At 39.3% G+C, this 12,637-nt stretch overlaps 1 protein-coding gene across 2 annotated transcripts; it reads right to left on the bottom strand.

Moving 5' to 3' along the window:
• Positions 1-5,753: 5,753 nt before the first annotated feature.
• LOC147421229 (uncharacterized) lies at positions 5,754-7,301 on the bottom strand. 2 transcript variants are annotated; one of them, XM_086504718.1, is made up of 2 exons: positions 7,196-7,301; positions 5,754-6,921 (listed from the first exon to the last, which is right to left on the bottom strand). In XM_086504718.1, the coding sequence occupies exon 2, from the start codon at positions 6,902-6,904 to the stop codon at positions 6,131-6,133; it is 774 nt and encodes a 257-aa protein (XP_086360844.1). In that variant the 5' UTR covers positions 6,905-6,921; positions 7,196-7,301; the 3' UTR covers positions 5,754-6,130. The 2 variants fall into 2 exon arrangements, with proteins under 2 accessions (XP_086360844.1, XP_086360843.1); XM_086504717.1 differs by lacking the exon at positions 7,196-7,301 and having other exon boundaries at positions 5,754-7,180.
• Positions 7,302-12,637: the final 5,336 nt, after the last annotated feature.

Below are 12,637 nucleotides of genomic sequence, written 5' to 3'. Positions count from 1 at the left end.
GTTGGCATGCTTTGGTAGAATTTGTGAAACAGTAACCTGCATTCATCTACAAACTCAGGTCGCATCATATGCAGAAAGATTTTAGAGCCCTTCTCCCTTTTCTTCATGAAGACCGACAACCAATCCTGATCTGTGACATCAACCTCACTGAGGTGCTGGTAGAGCTTTCCCTCCAAGCTTAAGCCATACTCCTCATGCAACTCCTCTCATGTGTAGCAAAATCGAGTTTGCTTAGGGTATTGAATCCTCCAGGAAGATCTTGCTACAAACCACATTTGACATAGTAAACAAACATAAACAAACATTCAAAATAACATTTCTACAATTGAAGAGACAGAGTTGATATGTACCAATGATTTTTTCGCTGATAGTTTCGGACTTCATGCCCAATGTTGTGGAGCTCCTAGGCTTGCTACTGGATGAAAGCATGCTAGCTGAACCACCATCAGCTGCTGCCATGGTGCACTTTCGTGGTGGAGTCTTCATATTACTGTACAAACAAAAAAACACAATCCATGATTCACAATGTCCTCAAACAAATACATTGCTCAACTTCAACAAGAGAGAGAGAGAGGGGGGGGGGGGGGATTTACAGTACCCGGTGAAGATTGAGGTCGCACAGAGAGGGTAGGCGTCTGCACTTCTTCCTCGCTCTGTTCACGCAGGGTGCATGAAGATGCAGTAGCGCGTGGGTAGCTTCCTGCTGTGTAGAATGGCATGCAAGAGAAGTCACAGTCACCTTCTACCCATAAACAATGTTCAAAAAATGATGACATTCTTGAAGTAGCAGCATTTTCCATTTCTTGCAATTTTCCACGTCCCCGATAAATTATTTGAAGGGAACAAATAAAACTTGAGAAGTACTTCAAAAACCACCTAGAAAAGCCCTTAAAATTGACCACCATTTCATGCTTTCACCCGTTTATAATATCAGAAAATCATCAAAAATAGTCCTTTTTGGTTATTTTTCATCATTTTTCTTGATATTGAGACTTAAGAAATGGAGAAATCCAACAGAAAAAAGTTAGGATGTGGATTTTCTTAATTATTGGATTTTTACTTTTCTTTTTTAGCGCATTTTGTTATTTTCTTTTATTTGTTTATAAACAAGTCAAAAATTAATAATAAATAGCAAGGAAGCTCATATGGAAAAATTGAAGATACACCGATGATCCAAAAGACAAGGCGAACAGGTACAAAAAACTTCAATCAAATCGGCAGATGGAAGCGAGAAGCCTAAATTAGGCGGTCAGACCTACTTTTGCATAATTCTTGTAGAATGAGCTACAAGAATCCGATTGAGGAAATTTTTGAGTCTAACATAGATTTCACGGCCTCGTAGAACTAACAGAGGAATTTGGGGAGAAATGGTTTGGGAAGTCCGAGTATAGATACCCAAGGTAGGCTAAAATCACCTCATTTCCACTTGTTGCCTTTGGAGAGAGAGCTTTTCGACCTTCTTCGCACCCATTTTTTGGAGTCCACTATTGCCTGTTTTCAGCGCCATCTCACACGAGACATGAGGGATAAGTTCTATACTTATCAATGATCCATTTTGTATGGCCCGTAGCTAGTCTAAACCCCTGGAAAAAACCCTAGAATCCGAGCAGTGCACGAAGACCTACGACCAAAAATCGACCATAGCGGCCTGTCAACTCAACCAAATCAGATGAGACTTGAATTGTTACATGTACCAATATAATAGAACACTTCTCTATCAACATTTGACTATTCAGCAAGGGTCGAGGGGGTCCCAAGTAGAAAAGCTAGGTTTTTGGAAGATGCCAAAATTGGATTCTGACTCCATAGACAGCTTACATACGTGTTCTATACACAATGTATATGATTGGTTTTAGAAAATCAATCAAGCTAAGCCCTCGAAAGACAGAAAATGGCTCGAAGGCTACAAAGCGTCAAATTTGATATACGAGATAAACTAACTCCAAATGGACCAAAATTGGATGAGTTGCTTCAGGACTATGTAGCGGACAAGTGCATAGCCTCAAAAGTGACGAATCAACTCTACAAGCCATGTAGCCACAAAAATCGGTGATTTCAGAGTCGACAAAGCACGAAGTGATGCCGGAAAGACCAAATTTTACCAAATTCCATTTAGGACTTGTTTTTGGTGTATAGAATATGTTTATGTCAAAATTCTCAAGTTTTGCAAGAAAAAGTTGACTGCTGAAAATAATCACAATTATTTACTTTTGTAATATTTTGGCTTGAAAATTGTATCATCACCTCACCTATCACTTGTACACACCTATTACATGCCACATTTCAAATATGAGCCAAAATGATCAATTATAACTTGGAAAATTGCCAAAAACATACAAAGAAGTCCTTTCAAACCAATTTCTGAGTTATAAGTCATAGTTTTTGATCCAAATCACATCCTATCACATACACAGGGTCTACACCATGCCTAGAACCAAGTTGCACCAAAAAATGTTCATTTTGATTAAAAAGTTAATAATTACAATTATTTATTTATTTGCCAAGATGGAGGAAAATTGTAACTTTGCCATTATGGGACCAAAGTACATGATGTCCTAAGCCAACTAACCAATTTTGAACAAATCTGGAGCTCAAAATCTCAAAATTCCTTCATATCTATTGTTTTAGAGACCTAAAACCTAGATCTGGCACCATTTTCACCCTGTGCACCCAAATGATCCCACACTTCACTTAGAGTATCTAATTGGTATATACTAATAATCGCGGTTATTTACTTTTGTTACAAATTTTTGTTTTTTGAAAATCGTCTTCTTTGGGATGAAGCTGGAGCAATATCTATTTGTGGAGTTTGAATTATTGTCTCTGGACCATGAGATCAATAACGTAGGTCTTGTAGTTGCTCTATCGGAAAGAGACTGTGATTGCGTATGTGTTGGTCACAGATTTTTCATTTTTGAAAGATCTGATGCTTGCAATGCGCACAAGGACACGCCTTATATAACAATGATGCAAAAAATAATTAAAAATCTCTTGTTATAACTGCACACTACTAACTACATGACAATACGTGGTTACCTCACATTCTCTGGCCAGGCCCAATCCGCGCACACCTCGATCTACAAGTGCACGAAGATTAGGACCACAAGGTAATAATCTTGTCTTTATTGGTCAATGACTATATATTAGAGTTTTTGAAGTCTGTGTACGCTTTTGAAACCTGATTGCGTTATTTTACTTCGTAGTTCACTGTCCGTTGAGTTTTGAAGTACACAAGTCATTTTCGGAGTCTGTTTACGTTTTTTCAACTATTTACCGCTGCTAGCTCTAACAACCTCATATTCTCTAGCCATGTATGATCTCCGCACACCTCGGTCTAAAGGTATACGGAGATTAGGACCACAGGATAATAATCTCGTCTTTATTAGTCAATGACTATATATTAGTGTTTTTGAACTCTATGTTCGCTTTTGAAACCTATAACCTAAACCTAACCTATAACCTAATGTAACCTAGCTTATAACCTATAACCTAACCTATAACCAAACCTCTAACCTAAATCTAACCTATAACATAACCTTACCGAAGTCCGTTTGCGTTTTTTCTACTATTTGCCACTAACTTTAACTTAACTTATAACCTAACCTATAAGCTAAACCTAACCTAATATAACCTCTAGCCTAACCTAACCTATAACCTATAATCTAACCTATAACATAAACCTAACTTATAACGTAACCTAATCAAATTCTGTTTGCATTTTTTGAAGTACACGAGTCATTTTCAAAGTCCGTTTGCATTTTTTCTACTACTAATTTACCACTAGCTTTTACCTAACCTATAATCTAAACCTAACTTAGCATAACCTATAACCTAACCTAACCTATAATATAACCTATAACCTAGCCTAACCGAAGTCCGTTTGCGTTTTTTGAAGTACACGGATCATTTTTGAAGCTAGTTTATGTTTTCTACTTTTTGCCACTAGCTCTAACCTAACCTATAACCTAAACATTACTTAATATAACCTATAACCTAACCTAACCTTTTACGTACAACCTAACCTAACCTAATATATAGCCTAAACCTGACCTAACATACAATCTAACCCAACCTAATCTTTTACCTACAACTTAATCTAAGCTAATCTTTTACGTACAACCTAATCTAACCTATTAAATACAACATATAACCTAAACGTAACTTAACATAATATATAAGCTAACCTATAACCTAAATCTACCTAAAACTTAACATAACGTATAAGCTAACCTATAACGTAAGTCTAACCTAACCGAAGTCCATTTGCAGTTTTTGAAGTACACGAGTCAATTTCGAAGTTCGATTGTGTTTTTTTACTATTTTACGCTAGCTTTAACCCAACATATAAGCTAACCTAATCTATAAGCTAACCTAATCTATAACCTAAACCTAACCCATAAGATAATCTAACCTAACCTATAACATAACCTAATCTATAATCTAACTTAAAACCTAAACCTAATTTATAACCTAATCTAACCGAAGTTTGTTCACGATTTTTGAAGTATACGAGTCATTTTCGAAGTGCGTTTGTGTTTCTGTCACTATTTGCCGCTAGATCTAACCTAACCTAACCTATAACCTAAACCTAATCTATCATAACCTATAACCTAACCTAGCTTAACTTATAACCTAACCTATAACCTAAACCTTAACCTTAACCTAACGGAAACCTATAAATGACGATGATGAGATGGTAGCGTAATTTCAAGACAAGATTTTTCCATAGCATAATTTCGAAACAAAATTTTTCCAAAGCATAATTTCAAAATAAAATTTTTCCATAGCATAATTTCAAAACATAATCTTTCCAAAGCATAATTTCAAAACAAAATTGCATAAAAATTTAAAGCATTGAAAGTTTAATGAATAAAATTTTATTTTGTCAATATACAATATAGTTTTAAATTAAATAAAAATGTATAAAATTTTCGAGCACTCACATGCAGCCTATTTGAGAAAAAAAGGTCTTAAAAATGTCTTCAAACTTGCAAAAACACGCACACACACACACACTATGTTAGACACACATACACACAAACCTACAAGAAAACTTGAAAAGAATCTCAGTACGTTGATGTTGGGGAGTAGTTCACAAGGTAGAATCTCACCTTCGGCAATTCGTTGGGCAACAGACTTACATCAGGTGAGGAGGAGGAGGACAAGAGAAGAGGCGGAGAATGGAGAAATGCGCAGAGAAAGACCCGCGGGTTCATTTTTTGCGGGGTCCGCCGGTATAGGTGCCGATAAAGACGTTGGAGAAAGTTCGATACAGACGTTGAAAAGTATCTCGATACAGGCATCAGAATAGCTGTCGATATAGGCGTTGAAAATTCAAAAATTAAATTTAAAAAAAAGTTGATCTCCCACCAGATTTACCTACACATATACCAACACCTTCCATTGACGCCAAAATTTTGATGTCTGAATTCAAACGGACTCTTGTAGTGTATCTATTAGAGTCTCCAATTATTGATTCATTCTTAATATCCGTGTAAACTTTTGGGGCTGATTTAGCATAGTTTTGATTCAAAAAAATTCAACTCATGAAGTAATGTTATGCTTTAAATCCTAAAAATATCAAGAACGAATACTTTTACAATAAAGGTTTACTAATTTTTTTAGCTTGCTATTCTCAAATAGGATGAGAACAAAGTTTTCTTATTCGTTAAAGGTGAAAACCTTACAATTTAGATCATATTTTAAACTTTAGTTGGCTCAAGCCTAATTCAATGCAAACATAGCTAACAAACTGCACTTAAATTTTTTTGCATTTACAATATGTGTGGGAATCATCTAGATAACTTTTATTACAAAGAAAAGACTTTTTCCGAGGTCCTAAAATCTTTTGTACCGCATGGAGCAAAAGCCTTCTGAAGGACCTCAAAATTTTGTAAACATAGTGTATATTGGAACCAAGGATAGCAAGGAACTAAGCATGTCTCTGTTCGGAGAAAGCACTCCCAAGAAATAGTTACAACAATGTTCACACCTGAACATGTCCTACCAAGCACTACACAAACCACAATATTTTGTAAGCATGCCCCCACTCTTGGGGGAAGGTACTCCACAAGTTACACTTGGACGTGTCGGGCCAAGCTGGCTCCAAGATCAGTGACTAACTTTATACTCAGCAACCAAGGAGAGTCGTGCGATAAGGCAAGAAAGTTTTTCTAGCAAGCTCGTCTGAATTAACGCGTTGCTGCCGGTAGTGGCGAGCAAGAACGGATGCAGCTGATTTGGGTGAGCTGACAACGAGTTTATGCAGTGGTGAGCGATTTGAGGGAGACGCCGCAGCACCAGAATAATACAATAATTGGGGCTCATAATATTGACGCCGGCAATCCGCAGATTTACTTGAATTCACAGAATGAGAGCGCCCACCAGCATCAATACTACTGGACTTGCAGTCTTGATTAGCAGGAACCGCAATCTGATGCAATCTCGATTTTGAGGCACTGAGAGAGCACGACCTTCTGAAAAATCCATTAATGTAATGTGCAGGCAGGCTTCTTGTCCATAGTTTTCTGCAAGTCGTATCCTTTGTGGGCGCAGAAGCATCATTATGGTCAGCAATAATGGCAGCGTCTGCAGAGATCGATGAACGCCATGTTGGGTCATTAAAGTCTGGGCTTGCTGCAGCTTCACTCGGCACAAAAATTGGGCTTGACGATTTGCGGCTGCTGCTCATGCTTCTGAAATGCTTCCTCGATTTGCTGCTAGGGTTGCGATTTGTTAAGCTCTGCTTATCATAAGGATTTAAAGTCTCATATGAAAAGCTAGTTGACGAAGGCGCCCACCACCTGCTATTGAGCTTGGGAGAAGCAGGACCGCCTATTACACTAGCCTTGCCACCATGAAAGAACGCAAAATCACCTTCAGTATCTGCGTTGTCTCGAGACATGGTGCTTGATGAGTACTCTGCATAAGTCAGCAAATTATCATTAGCCATAGTAAGAGCAAATGGTGCCTAGAATTAAGAACTACTAACGCAGCACCAATGAGCTATTTGAAAATTAAATACAATTCATCAAAATTTCGCGAATGACCTAATTGAATACATATAGCCAAGTTATGCCAATGAACTAATCGATCAGATATAATAGCCAAGTTATGCCAATGAACTAATTGATGAGATATAGTAGCCAAGTTATGCCAATGACAATATGAATGATAGAAGCCAAGTTGAAGCCACCTTATACTCTGACTTGGCTTTTAGATTGGTCTTAGCTATTCTTCTCTTTTTAGGGCCCTCCTTGGCAAGAAAACGTGGAGTACTCACTGCTTCTTTACAATCATGAGAACCTTTATGTCCGTTTCTTCAAAAAGCATCACATTCTAGCTTCTCCAAAATGAAAAAATGAAATCTCAACTCTCCCAAACACAATTCTTTGTAGACGTGCTTTTCAAACACGTTCCCGGCCCGTCGATTTCAAAACACCATTTGCATGGAGAAATTGTTGCTTGACCAGTCTAAAACCTCTTCAACTTTTCAATTTAACTCCAAATAGAGGAAAGCTTGTCAAGGAGCAGCTAATCTTAATGGTTTGAAGTGTCACTAAAAGGGTAATACCTCTCACAACAAGGAGAATTACCTTAACAGGTAACATGGGTCATAGCCTAAAGCCAAGAATTGTGTAGTGCATTAAGATGACACATGTGTCCCCTTGAACAAATTTTTTTCCTTATCGTGATTATGTCTTCCAACAAAATAGAGACCCTAGATTTCACACTTTGGAATCAAGAAAGACTATAAGAATTTGAACCACCCCACTTACATATAGGCCATAAACTCAAAGTCAAGCAGCACACATTGCATCTTGGGTGGTGCACCTCCATAATGTAAGTATTTACATGAATTAGAAAATAAGGATATTTTATTTGGCAAAAAATTTACACTAAGTAGAATTATATTGACTAACGGGGATTCTGCATTTAGGAAAAGAACCCATAAGTTACTTATGAAAAAGGGGTTGTCTTATTACCTCATATCATGCAAGCATATACATTTTGGTCATATCCTTTGAAGGCATGTAGCATAGATGATTTTCTGTAGGTGGAACCCCCCGAGAACTGCATGAAAAAGATCATACTGATTACATATTCCAATGCATCTTCCATGAAGGTGTTGGGAGAATCTTGACCGGCCTGAGCTGTCTCAAATTTTGTTATGCTATGAGACTTTGTCCTCGTTTTTTCTTACCTCTCCCGTGCACGAAACCTAAGCATAAATATTCTCCTTGTAATTCATGCCATGCTTTGCAGTTTTTTTGACTAGATATGCTCAGTTTGACCCACCTTCATTTTGGACCTATGTTGTAGATTAATTATAATGTGAGTTGTCAAAAGAGCAATTTCTAGAAATCACATCCTTAATAGCCTTTCAATTTCAAAAGTTTTATCATGATACTGTGCGTAGACTTATTCATTAGAATGAAACCTTGGGTAAGTGGGAAGACCAATAGAAAATTTGTAGAAATATGTATTATAACTCCAAAGTGATGTAATGGTATGGGCATCTCCTCTTGCATATACTTCAATTCACCTTATGTCAAGACAAAGAGAAGCTTCCAATGATAAAGTCACATCTAATCATGTGACAAACACATTCTCCGATTACAAAAATTGTGCACAAACATTGCTTCCTTCTTAACTCGGTATTCTCTCACTATCTACTTTTGTGCTACATACTAACCTCACAACTCTATCGCTCTTCTAACTTGAGACACATACAGTCATTGAAGCATGCATAATAGCACTCATATTGTAGTCCTAGGTTGCATGTGCCCTACCTCATAGTCAGTGTAATCACTTTTAAATGGAAGCTTGTCACTAATTTATTTTGGTTAATCTCTTGATATTTTCTCATTTACTCTCTCTCAAGTAGGCGTATACATTTAGTCCATTTCCCTAACTAGCTCTAATTTCACCAAATCACCAACAGGATGAGAATAATTTCGTACCAAATTGATATATATATATATATATATGAAAAAACTCAACCTAAAGCAATTCAGTAAAGACCACTTTGTTCAAAAATACTACAAACTTGAAACCTTTTAAAATGAGAATCTTGTTATTAGTATTATAATTACTTTAAATTACAAAGAAAATTCAATACTTTCAATATCCCTTAATGTGATTTTTTCTATCTCTTCTAATGCTAGATCAATATCATGTACTTTTTTAGTCATACCTCTTATCTCAAATATAATACATGTATTGATTAATAGGTAGAATGTTTCACGAAAAAGGACTTTTCATAATCGGCTAAAAGCAAGGTTTGGTGGTACAAAAAAGGACCATTTTTTTTCTCATCCTATTGGTACTAATGAAAAAGTGGGGACCGGTAAATAAAAATTAGTTTGTGTCAAAACATGTCAGAGTTTGTTTTCTTATGTTCTTCTTTCCAAGATGTATGATCCAATGAAATACAATTTGATAAGTGTTAACCCTCACGGCTCACGGACACCCTATCACCTACGAGACGGACGTTGTAACCTACGGTGGACATTGTATTATTTATTTGGTAGAGTCAGGTACCGGGCTTGTCGGTCCAATAGGAAAAGGGTAAGAGTGATCGTCGATGAGAAGCACACTCTAATTGGGACATTCAAGGGATTAGTTGGCTAAGCATGGGCGCCCAAGTGTGAATGGGGTGAGCTCATATAAAAGCCAACTAAACCTAAAATTCACTCATTCTCTCATTTGTGCAATAGAAGAGTGTTCTTGCTCCATCTCCATCTCCATCTTCTTCTTCTTCACCTCCTTGTGTGTGTGTGTATGTGTGTGTGTGTGTGTGTGTGTGTGTGTGTGTGTGTGTGTGTGTGTGAGAGAGAGAGAGAGAGAGCGCGATCGAGCATTGCGGCGGCACGACGGCGGTGAAGCGGTGGAGCGCAACGTAGCGGCGTCTCCTTCTTCTTCGCGGCGAGGAATCCTCCACGGCAGGAGCATAGAGCGGTGAGTGACACACCATTGCCTTCTTTTGAGCTTATTAGTTAAGCTAGTTGTGTGCTTGGAGCCATCTATGGATCGCACACAGTGTTAGGCAAGTCCCTTGCTTCGACAGTGTGGCAAGGAGCACACATTTTTGGCGCCGCTGTCGGGGAATCGCCCTGCACTAAGCCCAACAGGCACTTTGTGCTTCTCCTATGAGTTGTTTGTAGTAGGAAAGAAGAGGAAGAGGAAGAGGAATGAGTATTTTTTCTGCAAGTTGTTAATTTCTGTATTGTTTGCAAGTTCTGTGATTTCTGCATAATGTTGTGTTTTCTGTTTGCACACAGTCTTTGCACAATTAGTAGTCGTTAGCTTGTTCGCAGTGATGAATAAGTAGGTAGACAGTTAGCAATTTCTGTTTGCACACAATCTGTACACAGTTTTTTGTCAAGGTTTGCCTGCACACAGTCTTTGCACAGTAAGGTAGTGAGAGAGGAAGTAGGTGGACAGTTAGCCCACTACCAGTAAGCAGTTAGTAGAGTGGTTAACAGATTAGTTAGTAGTTAGCAGCACTGTTAGTAGGTAGATAAGGTAGTGAGTTGTCTGTGAGCTGTTGACAGAGAGGTTAGGTAGGGGTTGACAGTGTGTGTGGCCAAGAAAGGGTCACCTAAACCGCGCGCGGTCGTCGCCTGAATAATAATAATAATAAAAAACCAAAAATATTTAAGCGTGAGTGACTGGGGGGCTACACTAAAATTTTGATCGGGATCGGGATCATTTCCCCAAGCCCAAGCCCAAGCCCAAGCCTCTGTCCTCAGTCTTATGATATATAACAGACTCACTCTTATATATATACCCTACCCCCTCAAGAGGGAATGAGAGCATGTGGGGCAAGTCCTCCACTCTTCTCTCTTCTCTTCCCACTTGCACCCTTAGACTTTATAATTTGGGCCTAGTTCCCTACTAGAAATTGACGGTTTTAGGGATTCCGAGGGCATAAAGTGACCAAATGGAGGGCTGTAAAGCACGGCACGTCCCTCTGACCGAGACGCTCGTTTTGAGCTATCATACATTCTATTCTATAGTTGGGTCAGAAAAAAAGGACCAAAAAATCAAAAAATCAAAAAATTTTAAGAAAAGACTTGGGTTGCAAAACACCCAAAAATACTAGGTGAGCAGCCTTCACGGGCACTCACTGACACTTCTAGGGGATCCAAGTCATATGAACCTACGCTCTGGGCGAGTGTTAGAGCACGAGCATATTGGTAGTGCCTCCATTTACGCGGGCACCCATTATTCCTCCACCCTAGGTTCTGGACCTTCGGCCGGGACTCTAGGTAGCGCGACCCAAGATCCTCATATCGCGTCTAGTGATTCTTCCTCTGACTACGAAGTCATGGAGGGGTATCCTACACCAAACCCTGATAGTTCAAGTCAAGACATGCATGCCATGGGCCCACGGCCCGGGTCCAGCGTGTTTAGCCGCTTAAAAGAGACCCTTAGTAGAGCTACTCGCTCTGAACATGCGGTTAATGAACATGCGGTTAATGAAATAAATGAAGGGAGTGGGGAAGTAAATTCTTCATTCATGCCTAAAATAGACCCTATGCTTCTTGAGAGTGTGCATGTGAATGTTCCATCCACTGCACCTCCTGATCCTTTAGTACTATCTCCCTCTGAGATTTTACTACCCGATGGTAGGAGTCTTGCCGAAGTACAAGAGATCGAACGCTATATGCAAGCAACAAGGGAGAGGGAAATTGAGAACCTACGAAGGCTAGAACAAAGTCGAGCCCTGAAAGCAAAGGCTCCTATGACAACAATCATGCCAGCCGAGCGACCGAGTGCTCCCAAGGTAGCAGTCATGGAGGGGCAAGCGATGGGGAGTTATAATGCTTCCACTTCGAGGGAAACCTCCAGCACGCGAGGCCTAGATGGGATATTCCTAAACGAAAATTGGGAGTATGACCTACAAGCAGAAGCTTTAACTGATCGGTACATAGGACGCACCTATCATGTGGGTTGGTTAGATGTTCTACAATCCACATCGGGTACTGCTACTAGCATAGATGAGCAACAACAGAAAGTCTGTGATGTCCTCCATAGGATTGTCGAGTTAGAAAGACGGAACACAGGGATCAACATGCCTTCAACAAGCCTAATGAGATTCTTGGATACGGGAAAGGCCAACCAACCAACCCTATCACAAATGGAGACTCCCTCAGTGAGCCCCATTGATCCTCCATATGTTGTTTCGCTAGGAGCCTCAGTACAATCTGAGCCCACAAGTGGCAGCTTTACCTTCCCAGATCTAGCTCATCTTTCTCTTAATGACACTACGGCTACCATGCATATCCCAGTGGTGAGCATGACAAGAAGTACACCATGGATTTCATTTGTTAACACTGCGCCGATGCCTAGTAGCATAGTGCCCCCAACTATACCTACATGTATGTATCAATCGTGTGCACCTGTCGTACCTCAGCCTCATGTAGCTCCTACACCTCCGATTATTCCAAGAGCTTACAATCCACAATGGCATTATCCAAGCTCTTATACAAGTGGAGCCATGCCATTTAATAATAACATGCCATATCAGGCACCCCCTATGCCTAGGGCCACGCCTGTAAACTTTGGACCACCGTCTGGTACACCACCATATGAAGTATGGGACCCAAGAGCCGCGCATATGCCAAGTCCA

Source organism: Adiantum capillus-veneris, chromosome 28 (assembly GCF_014529385.1).
Source record: "Adiantum capillus-veneris isolate H3 chromosome 28, ASM1452938v2, whole genome shotgun sequence".
NCBI lineage: Eukaryota > Viridiplantae > Streptophyta > Polypodiopsida > Polypodiales > Pteridaceae > Adiantum > Adiantum capillus-veneris.
This window is presented reverse-complemented; position numbering and strand designations above follow the sequence as displayed.